Here is an 18847-nt window from a genome sequence, read left to right on the forward strand (position 1 = left end):
ACCGCTGCCGTTGGTAACCCTAGGGCAGCTCCAGTCTCTCGTTGGGGCCACGGCATTCCACGGGAGAGCCTCCTTCAAGAGCGTGTGCTCCCTGAATATTTACTTCCTGGAGATGCACTACGATTATTAATAAGTTACCATTTATCGAATGCTTTCACGATGGGAAACACAGTTACCAAACAAGGGGTTTCTGCCCCTTTGGAGACCTTGGTACTCAATCAATATCGCCCCATGCAGTGCTGTTAATATTTGTTTTCTTACACCATTGCCCTAGTATTTGATTCCTGGACATAACGACCAATCCCAAATGTTATGAGCTGTGGCATTTTCCAAAGGGACGCCCTTAGAAGCTGCCAACGGTGGGAAGGCTTGACGCTCTAGCAGGGGATATCCTACCATTAATTAGTGGTCGCTTAATGACAAGCCGAGAGAGTACAGACAGCAACTCTATCAAGATGAGGAAACAAAGGCACAAAGACCTCTTGTGTCTCTTTTCTGAACACTCCGTTTCCAAACCACGATTCAGGGTAAACCTACAGACACTACCCTTCCAACAAAAATGTAAGATGTCCTTTTCAGTGTGGTTTGTTGTTGTTGTTGTTGTTGTTGTTGTGTGTGTGTGTGTTTTTTTAATTCCTCATCTTTTTAAGTGCTACAATTCCTCCGCCAGTTAGGTCAGAGTCACATCTTTGCACTGGCAGAAGAGAGAATGTAAATACCCAATAAACATATGAAAAGATGCTTAACCTCATTAACAATCAGGGAAATGCAAATTAAAACAATAATGAGATGCTGTTATTCACCGGCTGATTAACAAAAATTAGGAAGATCCATGCCATTGAGTACTTAAGAGTGTAAGGAAAAAGAGACTCCAATTGAGAATAGGAACATAAAGTAGGAAAAAACCTTTCTGTAAAATAATTTCGCAGGGGGTGTTAAAATTAGCAACACATTTTTTTTTAACCCAGTTAATTCCACTTCTAGAAATCTAGGCTACACAGAGAACCAGGAGGATTACTTCAAGGCACATGAACAAGATGACTGCTTCGAGCACTGCTTGTGACAGCAAAATCGAACCCATCAGGAAGAGGGCCATTAACAACACATAGCTCATCCTACAGGACTTAATTCATTCCAACAAAATAGCACACAGTCATTAAAAAGGAGGAGGTATTGGTAAGTTCAGACCTGGTAAGGTGTTATTTATAGTTACCGATAAATGAGGGGCGCCTGGGTGGCTCAGTTGGTTAAGCGTCCGACTTGGGCTCAGGTCATGTTCTCACGTGGCTTGTGAAGTTCAAGCCCCGCGTCAGGCTCTATGCTGACCGCTCAGAGCCTGAAACCTGCTTCGGATTCTGTGTCTCCATTTCTCTCTGCCCCTCCCCCACATGTGCTCTGTCCCTCTCTCTCTCCTCTCTCTCTCAAAAACACATCAGCATTAAAAACAATCTTTTTAAATAGTTATTGATAAATGAAAAAAAAAGAGGTTGGATAAAAATGTGTATTCAGGATGCCACTGTATAAACACACACACACACACACACACACACACACACACACACACACACCACAGATGCCTATAGCCCTGAATCTATAAGCCTGACTGTATAGTCAGAAGGAAAGCTAAAGTCGGAAAGGAAATGTACTAAATTATCAGCAGTACATTTTATATAATTTCATGGTGTGATTGTGCATGTTGTTTGCTTGTTTCCTATTTTCACCCTTTCAAATTCAAACAGGAATCGCACACATTTGACCAAAAAGTCAAATAAAACCTCTCCGACGGCGTCCCCTGCTGCAGAACCACCGCATCTGGAATTTGCTGGCAGCCTGAGGGCGAGAGCTGGGGGCGCAGAGACGTCCTGCACCCAATGACACCCGTGCCATCCTTCCTTCTCACCCTGCCCGTGGCCAAACCCCTGTAGAAAATTCATCATTAGTTTTCATCTGCCAATGAACAGAATTAGAGAGCGTGAGGCTTCAAGACGATGTTCGCTGAAGGCTTTTAAAAAACAACATTGCAATACTGAAACAAAGCAGACTGAAGGTCATGGCCTCAACTCTTTCCCTCCTAACACAAAAAGTGGATTCCACGAACATTCCACACCATCGTCACAAAGACGACGAAGAGGGGGGCCAGACGGGTTTTTTCAGAATTCCTCTGCTACCTAAATCTCCCGAGGTGCATGTTAAACACCCAGCTACCTTCTGGAGACAACTGGGAATGTAGATTTAGTTTGTATGATACCAAAACACCTAAGTGAAAGGTGAAAGGTCAAAGACCCAGGCTGTCACCTGGATGTTTGGTTTCCACAGTGAAACCAAAAAAAAAAAAAAAAAAAAAATCTGGACATTTCCAAATACCTAGGTGTTCAATAACGAGCAGAATAAACATCCAGAAGCCAGATAGGAAGTTTTGCTCCGTGCCAAGTCAAAGAATACTGTGTCCGTGTGACGGCAAATACTCCCGACACTTCCTTCCACCGGTATCAGGGTGCAATTTATGGAGAAAGGCAGCAATCCCTTGGACCGCTGGCCTTCATAAAGGCAGCCCGTGATCTACAGCTCAACATCAACCAGGTGGCATTATGATGCATGAAGTCTTGCTGTCCCAGGCCAGACCCCCATCTTCGACAGGCTCCTGGGATCTCGAAACCACGTCTCTGGAGGCGTGCACAAACTGAGTACATGTGTCAAGGGCTGTGGCACTCCCTGGTGCTTATCACCAGGCAGATGTGGAGGCAAAAGCCCGATTAGTGCTTAAGTTGCCCAAGTCTGCTTCTCAGGAGGTGTCCAGAGAGCAGGGCGAGGCGAGCTCTGATCCTCTAGGACACAACTGCAGAAACTCTTCCCCCAGCTCACTACACAAAGCATGGATCTCCCGGAGAAGTGGGAAGAGATTTATACAAGGCAAGAAAAGCGAGTGGAAGTGGGAGGGCGGGCCAAGACCGCCAGCAGGGCACTTGCTGCCTTTTGAAATAAACTCTTTAAAAATCTCACGACCTTCCTCAAAAAAGCTCAATGAAGAATCACCAGATGACCCAGCATAGCACTGCTACGTAGATACCAAAGGAACCGGAAGCAAGGACTCGGACAGGTACGTGCACACCCACGTTCACACAGCTACACCAACCGCAAGAGTCAAGAGGTGGAAACGTCCCCAGTGCCTGTCAACAGATGAACGGATAAACAAACTGGGGTCTCATCCATATAATGGAGTATTATCCAGCCGTGAAAAAGGAATCAAGGTCTGATTGTTGCTACCACACACAGAAGGACAGATACACACAACAGATAGAAGGACAAAGAGCCTATGATTCCACTTACCTGCATCACCTGCAACAGGCAAATTCAGACAGAAAGATTAGAGAAATGGAGAACTGCCTCTTAACGGATACAGAGTTTCTGTTTAGGGTGATGAAAAATAAATAACAAGTTTTACGTTACGTGTATTTCAGCACAATTTGTAAAAATCCCATACAGGTCAAGGAAGTGGGAACAGCAGCATCAGATGCCCAGCTTTGCTCTCAACAGAACACCTTTGGGCCAACGGATCCTCACATGTTCCTGGGATGCCAGCACTATTTCCAGATTTCTAATTTACCACCAGTGTTTCTTACAAAAACATGGAACCACATCTGAAGAAAGTTAAGTCAGAGCATCAACTGTGGAAGAAAACCACTTGGGTCCAAATGTCAGCCCTGCCACCGAGGAGTCACAGGACCAGCCTCATCTGGAAAAGGGGTAAAACAACAGCGCTCCCCTGTTTGGGCTGCGCAGGGGACCCAGCGCCATGGCAGACAGTGGGGGGCACCTTGCACGGTCAGGACACGTGGGAGCGGTCAGCGCATGTTGGCTGATGGCAACATACACCTGCTTCCTCATCACAGACTGCCCGCTCTGGGATTAAAGCTGAACTGTCTTGGCTGAGAAAGAGCTCAACAAAGTATAAATATATTAATAAGGACAAGGGTAGTGATTTTTCCAAATAAACAGATTTTGGGATTAAGCATACCATTTAAGCAAAGGTCTCGAACGTGACTTCTAAGTAACCCAGAAAATGTAAATCTAATTAACCTACCCATCAAAACCATCAGGTTTTCATTGTGATTATAACAAAAGAGGTTTTACCCTGTCTTTTCTTGGATCTGAAATAGACTAGGAAATGGACAGTCCAAACTGTGTCATGCTTCACTCTGCTCAGGGGCTCCATGGGAGTTCCAACCTCCAGATGCCTAAAGCCAATGCTCTTGTGCCAGTTTCACGGCCAGGTTGAGGGAGGGCTTTGTCCTGTGATCTCTCTTGGTTCTTATAGTTACTAGGTGGCATGAAATGCAATTTTTAAGAATACTCTTCCCCTCTATGTTTCAGTCATTACCTGGGCACGACTTGGGAACTGAGGTGGTCTATTAATTACCCCGGTGCTGTGGCTTTTCTGCATTAAATTGTAATTATTGTTCAGAGCCCTATGAAATATCTAGCCTTAAAGGTAACCTCTTTCTTAAAAAAAAAAAAAAATCTGTGCTATTGTTGATGATAAAAAATGGTTGATGGTTATGCTACTAAATCACAGTTGGGAGAGGGTTAGACGTTCAAGATCATCTGTCCAAACTTGTCATTTTAAGGACAGGTGGCCCTAAACACGAAGAGCTTCGTCAAGACTGATGAAAAAGCCCGGGCATAAGCACAATTAGGGAGATACAGTTATGCTTCAAATCGACCTCTACCACCATAAATAATAACATCCAACCAGCCTTTGCCCACATACTAAGAAAAACAATATGACTCTTAATCACCTAAGAAAGGCTCAGCATGAGTTCTTTGGTAAACAAGACTGAGCCATACCAAAGAGCTCTACTGGTCATTTTAATTAAAATGAGCTTCCTGTCCCATTTCATAATTCTCTTTGATTTTGTTTTGGCTTTTTGTGTTCCCTTCTCCCTTCCCTGGCCACATAGGCAGACCACTTCAGAACAAGCTGGAACGCCATGGGTGAGGGCCAAGGTGCCGGATCCATAAACAGGTAGAAAGAACTAGACAGACAGTTGAGCTAGACAGAGTCACCATGGTTTATAGAAGGAGATTTATGAAGAAAAAAAAAAAATCACAGAAATAACACACATTTGTTTGCGGAAACTTTCAAGTCTTGCTTTCTGGAAAAATACATCTTGGAAAACTTGACGCTTTGCTTCTTCGTTAACTAAAGTGGCAAAGGGACAGGAGTCAGAGGAGAGGGGCGTTTGGACATGGGGCTGTCCATGTGTCAGTAAGGTCTCTGCTTTAGGGGGAGTGCATTGTATACACGGGTTCCCTCGGGGCGAACGCTGGAGAAGCAGAATTCTTTAAAAGTGTCTGTGGACACTGTAGACAGTGTTTGCAAACCTGGCGGTAACCCCATGCTCCTGCCTCTACCCTGTTCGAGCCCTGAAGACGCCTGCACCAGCAGGAGAGCTTGGACCAATGGGAGGTTGGGGCATGCCGGCCTCTGTGACCACCAAGGACTTCGTGACCTGGGGACCTGGGTTGAGTCCATGGAATTTCTGAGAGAACCAGTATCCCCCAAATCAACGTCCAGTGCCACAACTGTTGTGAAAACTCCTTACTAAATCCAGATTGACCATCTTTGCATTTGATGGGGTGATCCCCCCACCAACCCCCCCCCCCACCAACCCCCCACAGCCCAGGGAGCTCAGGCATTGCCATGGACTCTTCTCCAGAGAAAGTCCAGCGAGGCCAGAAATGTGCCCGCATCACCTCCGGCCAGCACATCATGTTCCAAAGGTACAGTTCTCTCCCCTCCTTGCCTTTTTTTTTTTTTTTAATAGCAAAATATAAGTTTTTTAAGATTTTATTTTTTAAGTCATCTCTACATTCAATGTGGGGCTCGAACCCACAACACCAAGACCGAGAGTTGCACACTCTGCCGACTGAGCCAGCCAGGCGTCCCTAGAGCAAAATATACTTTAGATTTTTGTTCCCATGCACTCAAATTCCCACTCTTTCGCTCCAGAAACGGCTCAAACATGAAACAACAAAAAAACTTTTGGTCATCTGTGCCTCCACGGGAACAGGTTAAAGGTATTCTGCTAAAGGTTCCCCACGTTGTTTTTAGGGTGCAGGTGCTCTCCAGTTAGTAGAATGTTGTCCTCAATAATTAAAACTGAACTACACCTGTTAAAAATCAAGCAGCATTTCCTCATCAGGCACCCTCAGCCTTCTGGCACATTTATAATCACTAATTCAGATTCGCAAAAACCTTCTTACCCAGAATAATGATGTTGGTCCTATTTATTTTGAGACCAGGAGTTTCTGGAGGCTCATTAATTCTTTTAACTTCTTTCCACGGCTGTCGTAAGTGAGGAAATTAGTTAACCACCAGGATTTTGACCACCAGCCTTATACTTTAGTCGTATTGAAATGTATCAGTGGAACAGCATCAATTATGTTTTTGGAGAGCGTTTGGTGGTTAGAATGATCCCCAGGGGCCACGACTGTGGCGGTTTTAACTCTTTCTTTCCAAGCAGCACCACCTAATGAAATCTTTGTCAATTTGCCCTTTACAAAGAAAGCAAGCCGACCTTCCAATCTCGTTGTGCCTGCTGTGAGGACTGACCTAAGGGTGGAGAGAAAAACCACCCTCCTGCCTACTAGTCCCACCAACAAGCAGGAGTCACGGAAGCTCAGCGAGGTGCGTCTGCTTCCAGAACTTCAGAGGCACCCACCTCCCTCCCAGCAGGTGTATCTCACATCTGTTTCACACACAAACTGCCCCACACATGCTAGGAATCTATTCATAGGCTTTTCCCTATTATCCTCTGGGATTGAGCATCTAGTTACTTTTTTTTTTAAATGTTTGTTTATATTTGAGAGAGAGAGAGAGAGTGTGTGCGTGAGCAGGGGAGGAGCAGAGACAGACGGGGCGCCATAGGATCCAAAGCAGGCTCTGCACCGAGAGCAGAGAACCCGATGCGGGGCTCACACTCATGACCCATGAGATCATGACCCGAGCCACAGTTGGACACTCAACCAACTGAGCCGCCCAGGCTTCCAGCTGTGTCTAAATGTTAAAAGTCACAAATTTTTGAAGAAGACAATCCTTTAAAGGTGAGAATTGTGTATGGTATTTCAGAAGAGGCCCCCAGAGCACTTTGTGGGGAGAGGAGGTCCACTTAACCACAGCAGTGACGGGTCAGGACTCAAGTACCCTCTCAAGTGACACTGGTGTGTTAGACACAGGTATACAGCAGAAAGTCCTGACTTTTCCCGGTATCTCACTCCTGCCACCAGGAAGTCCTCTTCTACCTGGTTCTTAACAAGCTGGGATGCAGGCTAGAGCATCCTCTAATTTATCCCCCTTGCAGGTTTCCAAGATGGCTCCCAGTGATTCCCCAGGTCTCCTGATATTCATGCCCTTGGGGATTTAATCTCCTCCCCTAATGATTTACTTAATAACACAAAACAGCCAAAGTGGTAGGATGTCACTTCCATGATTAGGTTACAAAAGGCTGTGACTTCTATCTTCTTCACACGCTACCTCTTCTTGTCTGCTCTCCCTGAGGAAGAGCTGCCGTACTAAGAGGCCCATGGGGGGAGTGAGGAACTGAGGGCAGCCTCCAGCCCGCAGCCAGGAAGGAAATGAGGCCTTTGGCCCAACAACCTGCAAAGAAGTGAATCCAAGAACCACGGGAAGGAGTCTGGAAGCAGGTCCTTCCCCAGCTGACCCTACAAATCAGACTTCCAGACTCAAACCTTAGTTGCAATCCTGTGAGAGGCCTTGAGGTGAAAGGCCCGGCTAAGCCACACCTGGATTCCTGACCCACAGAAACTGTGAAATAATACATGCTGTTTAGAGGTGCCTGGGTGGCTCAGTCGGTTAAGCGTCCGACTTTGGCTCGGGTCATGACTCGTGGTTCATGAGTCCAAGCCCTGCGTTGGGCTCTGTACTGGTGGCTCGGAGCCTGGAGCCTGCTTCGGATTCTGTGTCTCTCCCCGCCTCCCCTCAAAAATAAATATAACATTAAGAAATTTTTTTTAAATAAAAATGTCGTTTAAAATCACTGGTCTTGGGATAATTTGTTACACGGTAATAGGTAACTAATGCACCCGTTCAGGCTTTCCAAACACACCAAAGAATGTCACAGTAAGGTTCCCCAAGTCTTCCTCATATACTAAATTAAATTCCTCCAGGCCTCCCCCTCCAGACTAAATAACTTAGACGTCCCATGTCTCTCTTCCTGAGACACCCTTCCTTCAAACTCAGCCCAGAATCTTTTCCTGACCTCCATTATCCGTAGCCTCCCAAAGAGCCCACATCATCTCCCCCTGCACATCCACACGACAACATGCTCTTCTGACTTCAGCCCATCCAGGCTGTGGCTTTCTCATCCACCTTCCCTACCAGACGAGGAACCCCTGCGAGCTAGGGCCGTGCTCTGTCCAGCGCCTAGGACGGTGCCTGCCAAACACTGTGCTCATCGGCGTCTGCTGAATGGACGAACAAAAGCCCGAATAGGCATCTACAGGCCTTTTCAGGGAGAGGGTGGTCAATTTCCACCTCCCCCTCCACCCCTCACCCCTGCCTGAGTGAGGAGATTACTCATCACCACATTCTGTGATGGGCTCTCCAGGGCCGTGAAGACAGAGGATGGAGAGATTGCCTCTCTCACCACGGAAGCATTCGCTCTTAATAAGTACTATTTCATACTCCAGCGTCTAAGCCAAGTCCACCCCCTATCCTACAATCCTGCCCAAACAGGGCAAGTACAAGTTTGCTTCTCCAATGCTGCTCCAGTTTTAGTGTTCTAGACAATACAGCATATAGGAAACAGACTCTCAACTTCCCACCCTTCTGTTATTAAACTCTTCTCACATAAAGAACAACGTAAGGGTGCCTGGGTGGTTCAATCGGTTGAGTGTCCGACTCTTGATTTTGGCTCAGGTCATGATCTCACGGTTCATGAGATCGAGCCCTGCGTTGGGCTTTGTGCTGACAGCTCGGAGCCTGCTTGGGATGGTCTCTCTCCCTCTCTGCCCCTCTTCCCCACTCATGCTCTCTCTCAAGATAAACATTAAAAAAAAAAATGGGGCGCCTGGGTGGCTCAGTCGGTTGAGCTTCTGACTTTGGCTCAGGTCATGATCTCCTGGTCTGTGAGTTTGAGCCTCACGGCGGGCTCTGTGCTGACAGCTCTGAGCCTGGAGCCTGCTTCCGATTCTGTGTCCCCCTCTCTCTCTCTGAACCTCCCCTGTTCATGCTCTGTCTCTCTCTGTCTCAAAAATAAATAAACATTAAAAAAAAAAAGAACAATAGAAATGGGAATTATGCTTTGAAAGCACACGTGAGCCCAGGGACGCCTGGATGGCTCAGTCTTAAGGTTAAGTGTCCAACTTCAGTTCAGGTCATGATCTTGAGGTTCGTGGGTTTGAGCCCCGCGTCGGGCTCTGTGCGGACAGCTCAGAGCCTGGAGCCTGTTTCAGATTCTGTGTCTCCCTCTCTTTCTGCTCCTCCCCTGCTTGCGCTCTCTCTCTCTCAAAAATAAATAAACATTAAAAGATAGATAAATAAAGTAGCATGTAAGCCCAGGAAAACTTTTTTCAAATGTCAAGTGTGGAAATGACCAATTATGATAATTACTGATTTTTCATTTTTTTTTTTAAATATCCCTTCTGAAGGTTCCTACCTTTCAGCTACTTAAAAATGGATTAACAAAAATGTAAGAAATAGAGCATTTTGGACACCTGATTTTACCTTATAGCCTCCAATGCGATGTTCCTGCTTAAATTCCTTTCCGTTTTTCAGCCACCTCATAGTCGGTGTTGGATTCCCCCCAGCTGGACAGCGAAACTTGACTGTGTTGGCTGCAGGGACAGCGTGCAGTCGCTTTTCCATCTTTTCTGTGTTAGTCCAGTATGGCGCTCCTGTTGTGGAAAACAACGTTATAACGTATGGAAAGGGAGAGCTTCATTTCCATGACACGGAAGAGAATTGGACTTTGTACGTGAACGATCTGACATTTTCAAAATCTCTGGGTAATATTTACATGAGAAGAAAACTGTTCTGAAGTCCAGCAGATGGCCCAGCAGAAGGTCCCTGGAGATGAACTTCTTGCTAGTTTCTCTTTCTTAATGGGGGGGGGGGGAGTGTTTGAGGTACCTTCTCTCCCTTGTTCTTAGCGCCAGAATATAAATTCATGTTGAATCATGCTTTTAAATGCTACTTTACATAGACAGCGACAACACACACAACCGCAGCAGCGGAGTCCTCCAGAATGGATCCTTTTAGATCACCACACCTAGCAAACGATCGCATACACACACAAGCAAGGTGTGCTCGAAGCCACGTCAACTTACCCACCGAAGCTTTAAAGGCTCACCAAGGAGATAACTTACCATCCTAATAGGGTAAATTTTTCAGGGACGCAGCATTAACTTCGCAGCACTTGATGTGACAAATCAAAAAGCCCTCGCACTATGTTTTAATTTTTGTTTTTATTTTTTTATTAAAAATTTTTATTTATTTTTATATTTGTGAGAGAGAGAGAGAGAGAGGGAGCGTGCACAGGGGAGGGGCAGAGAGAGAAGGAGACACAGATTCGAAGGAGGCTCCAGGCCCTGAGCTGTCCGCACAGAGCCAGATGCGGTGCTCGAACTCACGAGCGGTGAGATCGTGACCTGAGTTGAAGTCGGATGCTCAACCGACTGAGCCACCCAGGCGCCCCTATTGTTTTACTTTTTTAAATGGAGGAAAGAGTTTTTGGTGGTTGTGAATGCCATAATTCTACTACCATGTCTGAGCAGAAAAAAACTTACTAGGAGGCTACGGATTATATGTTGTGTAAAATTAAGCCCTCTGAATGGCCCTCAAAGTCATGGATACAAACAAGTGACCCTTTAAACGCAAAAGAAGACACAACTTTTTAAGTTGCCAAATGAAGGGCATTTGATCTAAATCAGAACCACGGCATCAATCCAGGATACCGCCATAATTCTTCATGCCGGCCAACAACGACGGCTACCGAGCACTGACTGAGTGCTTTGTGTTTACCAAACACAGCTCTAAAAGCTCTTACGTGTTTAACCTATTAATCCTGACACCAATCCAATGAGAGAGGCATTATCACAATCCCTGTTTAGAGATGAAGAAACTGAGGCACAGAAAAGCTACAAAGCTAGAGAGAGCTACAGGTACATTTGAGCCAAGGCAGTCTGATTCCAGAATCTTTGCCCCTGCTGTCCATGGCTAGTTAAGAACCAGCTTCTCCAAGGGGTTAGAATCCATCCTTTTCAACCACTCTGATGTCGAAGACCAGAGTCCAGGATAGCCAGGCTGGCCCGCAGGCACACTGCCTTCTACATCACTGCCCGAAAGTTCCACTGAAACCTTGCACAGCTATTTCACGTTTCACACGTATGTTTCTGTCTTCGCAAACTGGTAGCCAAAATTCTCCCGAAGCATCCATCCACGGGGCCTTGGGCATCCTAGAACATCCTAGAACACTGAAATTCTACGAGACTGATTCCTAACTGTGTTTACTGCTGCTGAGGGTTAGGCTGAGAAGGAGCACACCCACTCCACAAACCAGAGGCAAAAGGGCCCAGGCAGGGGGTTGGTCTCTGATACAGATTTACAAGCCCCCTCCCTCTACTCTGTGGATGACACAGCTCGCTCCTAAGGGGTGACACCAACCCCTTCACTTAGCCAGATTTTCGTGGCACAATTAGGAATTTGGATAAACTACCTACCCCTGTTTGCCTCACCCTTGCTCTCGAAACCTGGCTGTAAAAGGTGGAGCGGAGATTTCTTAACAAGGGCATGCTGTACCTTCTTTCTCCTTGTTTATCTAAGTGTCAAGGCGGTGGGATACAGACAGGAGTCTACACGATGTGCCAAGAAGATGGTGCAAGCAAGGCAAAACTGAGGTGGTCAGTCCTGCATGCCAGGGAAAGAAAGGCCTGAGGGTTGGGGCGGGGGGCGGGGAGGGAGAGCCAAGGGTGAAAGAACGGGGCTCCACTCTTTCCTCTGAAATCAGCTGTATCTGCAATGAGTAGACAACTTGCTAGCCATGTGGCTTTGGGTGTCAAATGCCCCTAAACACACCCAGTCTCCTGAGGGTTCACCAGGGAGTATCTGATTACCATTCATCACAAGACTCCCAGGGCCTGGCATACACTGGAACAATTTCAATAATCTTTCATTCTAAAAGCTTCTACTTAGAAAAATCCAGCCACAGCCACAGCCACTGAAAAGAAACCATTAAGAGCACAAAATAAATAATGAGCTTTGTTGCGACACAAAGACTTTTATAAATCTGACCTAAATGAAAAGCATACCTCATGCTGTCAGGTGTCCGTACTCATGTCATTTGTGTAAGTAAACACAATAGCCTATTCATACGAATTAGCTAAATATTAATGTAGTGACTCTTTCAGATAGCATCGATTACGGCTGAGCTGATCCTCTGGAATGTCTTTTCTTTTTTACAGAAAAGAAATCACCAGATACGTGCTTACATTCCATTAGGCATGATTTTTTACGTTCCCTAAAATGTTAAAAAAAAAAAAAAGGGGGGGGGAGGATTTAGTTTAAGGAACTAGGAATGTTGCTCTGTTCCTCTCTCACTGGGCTAAGCTGTCAGGGAGACCGTAACCCACGCAGGGATCACCCCAAACCACATGAGTCTATACGGTCATGGCCTGTGGCAACAGCACACTGGCAACCAGCACCTTCGTCTTGGCACCTAAGGGATGATTTAAGGACAAGGGTGAAAGAATTTTGCTGGAATTTCTGGCAGGAAGCCACTTCCCTGGGGTAAAATTTCAATCGTCAAAACTGCACCTATAAAACCTGCTCGTGCGAAATAGACACACAGCCATGAGGCAGGGTTATGGGCACCATACTTGTCACCTGAAGCCACTGGGATCCCAGGTGGGCGGGGCACCGTAAAATCTTATCAACAAAGCAGAAACAGATCGCCTCTGTGGCTATCACTGGAAACCCACATTTGCAACTTTCCCTTTTCCTGAATACCTGTAAATAGTGACTCCACAGAAAGGCCATCGAGCCAAGTTTTCAAGGTCCTCTGTGTGGCAGCAATGGGCCACCCCAGTGCTCTGCCCAGTCCCACTCTGAGTGAGTGCTAACATCATACAGGACAACACCCTTCTGTGACTAGGCTTTTCTTTAAGATTTTGAGCTCATGAATTGTTTTCATGAGCATGACGCTAGAGGGGAGGGATTACTTTCGTATTTTATAATGGCTCCTCCTGAAAGAAACTAGTTTTACGTGAAGACGGGAGAACCTGGAAGGTCTAGAAAAATAATGGTACTGTAGGACTAGCCCCGTTGCGCCTCCTTCATCGGTGGCCTCATGTCTTCTGCAAACTCTATTTGTCATCTCCTGCCATTTTTGCAGTCTGGACACATGGAAATGCCAGCCACCATCCCCGCCCCCCACCCCAAGAACGACAACGCAGCTGGTGAGAGACCAGGACCAGGCTCCGAAGCAAGCTTTTCTACCTAAGGAGGCCTCTTTTCATACCATGGCCGGTGAACACGCAGAGGAGGAACTCACTTAACAAATTAACGATCTACAAAAGAGAACACATAGTAGGTGCTCAGTACAAATGTTTCCTCAACAACTTGATAAAAGAGGAAAACTATAAGCCAAGTCTCCATCACGTTGTTTCAAAGAAGGGTCTGAGTATCCACTTAATGTATCTTCCCTAGCATAATCTTAGGGAAGCAGGAGGAGTGAGTTTCAAGTCAATTAATAGAAAAGGAACTGTGGAAATCTTGGATGGCATACAAAAATGAAATATACTAAATTGGAAGTAAACAAGGTGACCTTCGTGACAGGTTCGTCCCATCTGCTCGGACATTCTCAGACCTTCTGATGTAACACGTAGCTAAAGAATGATGCTGACTCACTAAACAGTAAGAACAGTAAAACCCAGCCAAATTTAAAAAATAAGAAAAATCCATCGTAACGGGGTACCTACTCATTATCATTTTCTATACTGAAACAGTTATTATATACCAGCGATGAGTCTAAGTAAATAGAATTATACTTTTAATACAGCAGTAGTCTCTTAAGATGTGCTGGTTAAAAAGAGATGTATAACCCCACAAAAACCTCCCTCAAAGTTCCTTCAACATACCACCTCCATCCCACAGCACAGACTGATCAAATTCCTTCACTGGGCTTGTCATTTACATATGGTTCCATCACCAAGGTGTCCCCGTACTGAACTTTATTCCATTCGATGTCTGCTGACCAGTAAGAGTAGAGCATCTGAAGGGGACAGTGTAAGTCATCTTTAGCCTGTGGAGTAGGCACTCAAGTGTTTATTACATGGACGGATGGATGGATGGATGGATGGAAGAATGTACCAGATGAACAAGTGTTAAAAGCTTGAGCTATAAAATGAGGGAGGTGAACTGAGTGTTCTGATAAGGGCCCTCCCTATTCTAACATTCTGTCCAGGTATTCCAGGCAGATATTGATTGTGTCAACAAATGGTAGGATTAGAGGGTTTTTATGGTAACGTAATGAAAAAACATGGGCTGCCCCCACAGAAGCCCTTCCATGCCCCAGTATGTATCTCAATACAGATGGCTAAGGTCTAGAGTCTCCTCTCTTTCTGAAATCAAAAAGAGAACACAGCCCAACAGTTTAAAGGAAAAACACGGAATCCTATTACCACTGTACCAAAAGGCCTCGGTGACCATCTGGTCCAACGGCTGACGTGATCAATGTCATCCAGAAAGGTTAAGTGATCTGATCAAGGCTGCATGGCCAAGGCCAGGCTGAGGCTAGACCCAGGACTCCAGCTCCCTGGGCTGTGCTCTTTCAACCACTCCAGGCTGCCCTTTGAACTCTCCCATGGTAATTAAGTCAAAAGTTCAAGATTTATGTGAGCTGCGGACGCTAATGACTGCCAACTGTATTTTTATTGATGCAAAAATAAAAAAACAGAGCCTGTTTCAGCTCCTAGATTAAGTCTCACAAACTCCCTAAAGCCCCACTAAGGCCTCTGTCTTAAGTCTATAATTAGGGCCTTTAAAAATATCACTAATCAGGACATTTGAATGCTTTGACCCTGACTGGGTGGGGGTGGGAAGAGGTCTCTGAGCTCAACCATACAGTAGACTGAGGTTCGTGTTTTCAGTTTTGCATAAACTAAGAGAAAACAAATCCAACAAAATATGGAGATGTGAGTGAATGTGTGATTATGGGGGCGGCGGGTTTTATTTGAGAATCTCATTAAAAACAACACCTTGCCGATCGGTTGAAGCATCGATAAGAAACCCATTAAAGCAAACAGACAAATGACCCACCTTTGAAATGCCTGAGTCCACTGGGCGACCAGCTGCCCCGTGGGAGCGCCTAGGATCTGCCTTCAAAAGAAAACTCTCCAGTTGTTGGTTATGCTGGTTGCCCACACGGGAGGCCAAGAAAGAGATAATTCAATCCAACCTTCCAGATAGAACGCCATCCCTGGCTTTTGCGGAAAAAAAAACACCCAAACCAATTTAGGATGAGGTTTCCATTACAAAGAAATGTCCCAAAAAAAAAAAAAAAAAAAAAAAAAAAAAGTTCAGGAAGACTGTGTGCTTTGGGTTTTTTTTTTTTTTTTTTTTTTTTTTTTTTTATTATTGTTACTATAACTTTCAATTCCTGGAAACTGCGTAACCCAACTAAGAAACCAACACATTTACGAACTTAGCTATAACCCCTACCAAGTAAAAGGCCCAATTAGACCAAAGGTGACTATAAACTGTTATTATCAGCAGGTTAAGCAACGAAAGGAGCGTGGAATCCCAGGCCAAGTCCCTTCATTTTCCCTAGCCAGTTCCAAAGACAATTGCCAACTGCCTTTCTCCCTGACACAGGAGTACAGGCACCTGCAGGTCTCAACAGGAATGAAAACCAAAATGGAAAATTGCCTTGTCTCTCTCCTCCTCACTCAAGAGAAAGAACCACTCCTGGAGCACAGATCTTGATAAAGCTGCCTTGCTATCAATTCCTTCTAGTTCAGCAGTCAACCTGAACTTTGTCAATCATGGTTTCCCAAGAAACTCTTCAGAAACATGAATCGCTGAAACACAAGCTTGAGGTAATAAAAATCACCTGGGAAAAAAAGGGACACCTGGGAAAAAAAGGTCTACTCATCTGCTGCCAGATAACCCGTAAAGGTACCTCGTACCGAGGGGAGGCAAGGGCTAATTAAGTTATGCTTTCCAATGCTAAAGTATAAACTCTGAAGCCTTCAAAACCTTCAACCTGGATGCATTTCAAAAATTAGCATTTGAAATTGCAACTTTCTGTCCGGAGAAAGTCTGTTTCACTAAAGGGCATATGCAAGAAGCATTATTTCCTGGCAGCTAGGCTTGTAATGACATCACAGAATTGTTCCGCGCAGGGAAACAGTCAAGCGCGGGTAAGGTGTGAGGTCATCAGTTAGTCAGCTGCTAAAATATGACCCGAGAATGCCCTTGACATCTGTGATGGAAGGGCTTGACTTAAAAGGCAAAAGCAAAGTCAGGTCAATCAAATCAGCCCATTGCAGGGATTTTCAAAACATGTGCAACAGGATGTTAGTAAAGTGCTGTATTTTAAAAAGGGTCTTACGGTCAATGCGTTTGGAAAACCCTGGGAAAAGCCGAAATTAAACAGATGTTTTACTATAGAACGTTGGAGAGAACGTATTCTGCTGGTGCACCGGGTAAGTCTCTAAGAAAGGGTCAGAGAGTAAGAGGTATTTTTCAAACTCATTTCAAAATACAACTCATTCTTGGCACACAGCCCTTGGACTAGGGTTCCACGGGATATACTTTGAGAAGCACGAGCTTCTTCTCTTAAGGTACAGACCAGACCTGAGCATTACTCTGTTTGTAAAGCGCCAGTAAAAGATGGAGAGGAGGACTGTAATTCAAAAAACATTCACTCAGCATCGAGGCCAGTCCTTGCCTCCAACAGTGGTCTACCAGGAAAGGCGGGTCTGAGATGCATCGTGATGCTGAGATGCGAGGGAATAGAACACGTGAAGCGATAAGGAAACCCCCTATGGGGGAGCCCACCTTTGAGCTGGGTCGTGTACCAATGGTGTAAGCGTTAAGGTCAACCCGAATACGGCAAAACAGCCCTCTAAAAATCAGACCAGACCTACTTTCATGGCCCATAGCCAACGATCCTGCCTTAATTTTGGACTTATTTTTGCCCCTGTATTGGACTGCCATGCTTTCTGTAGCCTGTACATACTTTCGGAACTCTACCAGGCAGATAAAAGCTTGCCTTCTCACAGCTAACCACCAAAACTAAAAAAAAAAAAAAAAAAAAAAAAAAACTTAGAAAAGTCCAGAAATGTCACTGCCAGCACAGGGTCACCGGAGCATCATCTGTGAACGTCACCGAAGAGGAGCTTTCAGACACACCCCAGTGACGCCTCCAGACAATCAGAAGGCACCGAAGGAATCAATCTGGACCCATGGGTGTTTTCCAGGTGCCTGAAAACGCATGGAATTCGGCGCTTCTATAATTTTTCCTATTAATCAGGTCAGGCATTTGACACTGGAGGTGGCAAAAAATTGTTTTAATGGCAACATCCCCTTCCCCGCCTTGCCAATTACCCCGGCCGTGGCATTCCTCTGTCCACACAGGCCACAGCTGCTTAATCTCCACTGCCCCAGGCTGCACCTGTGAATCAGACCAGCCTAATCACACTAACAGATGGCAGAGGCCAAGTAGCCAGCTAAGAGCTGCTATCGCTTTAAATCGTGTCTAATGTTTCACAGGCACCAAACAGAGGCAGCTCCCGACAGCAGTGTCTCCCTGGTACAGCTAACACCAGCCCTTAATCACCGCAGAGCACCCACTGCAGGGCAGACGTGGTGTCATTCGAGAGCTAATTACAAAGAACGCTGGCCACAGGGTGAAGGCATGGCATTCGTTAAGTGCGCTCCGCTCCCTGGCCCGTCTGCGCAGGCACCGGGCGGTTGGGACCAGTGTTCGGGGGACGAAACCCTGGAGGTCCACGGCAGGTAATCCCTCGCAATCACCAGAAAGTTCAGTCAGTTCACTCAGTCTACTTGTTACGTAACCCATACCTTGCTGTTACATTTTACAGCTTCCCAAGTATTCCTGGGAACAGGCTCTCAGACGTGGTTCTGTTCACCAGGACGAGGCAGGTTCCAGGCCGGCCAGCACAACCCGGGTGCTGCCAGATTTGGACATCCCACACGTGGGCCCCACCTGAGAGCCGTCCACAACAGTGCCGGCATCCTCCCTGCACCCCCGCCCCCCTATCGTCACCCTGGGGACTGGCAGGGGGGTGCCGTGATTCAACACACCACAGGCCTGCAAGTGAATGGCGGCTTTGCCTTTTGCTCACCGAATCGTGAGTTTCCAATCAAGAAAACAGGAATAATAGCTCCCTCCAGCTTATGGGGTCGTTGGGGGGCACTGCCCGAGCCAGCAACCTGCACCGAACCTGCCCAAAGCCACACCTCCAAAGCAGGGTCATCCACTGCCTTCCCGGCCAGAGCCAAAGAACTAACAAGGAATGATGTCTTCTGATGTCCCAGTGATGCGTTATTAAAAAAATAACCGTAATAACTTCCCAAGAAGGTTGGTACAAATCACAGCAGAAGACAGTTTCACTCACCCACAGTTTTATAAACAAGAGCGCACACGGCTCAAGGCAGATCTCAAGGTATGAATCCCTAAGTCGGTGCTTTTCATTCTTCAGCGCACATGAGAATCATCCCCGGAGTTTCCAGTCCGGGGTCTGGGGTGGGGCTTTGGCCTTTTCATTTCTAGTAAGTTCTTAGACGATGCTGATGCTCGTGGTC

The 18847-nt window shown here is 46.1% G+C and overlaps 1 protein-coding gene across 15 annotated transcripts in view; it reads right to left on the reverse strand.

Moving 5' to 3' along the window:
- Positions 1–18847, reverse strand: part of FGFR2 (fibroblast growth factor receptor 2) — a 108233-nt gene that overhangs the window by 58057 nt on the left and 31329 nt on the right. For all 15 annotated transcript variants that reach the window (XM_042960113.1, XM_042960112.1, XM_042960111.1 and 12 more), the window contains one exon: positions 9746–9915. In XM_042960113.1, the coding sequence (XP_042816047.1) occupies positions 9746–9915 (170 nt within the window). The remainder of the gene's footprint in view (positions 1–9745; positions 9916–18847) is intronic.

Source organism: Panthera tigris, chromosome D2 (genome assembly GCF_018350195.1).
Source record: "Panthera tigris isolate Pti1 chromosome D2, P.tigris_Pti1_mat1.1, whole genome shotgun sequence".
Lineage (NCBI taxonomy): Eukaryota > Metazoa > Chordata > Mammalia > Carnivora > Felidae > Panthera > Panthera tigris.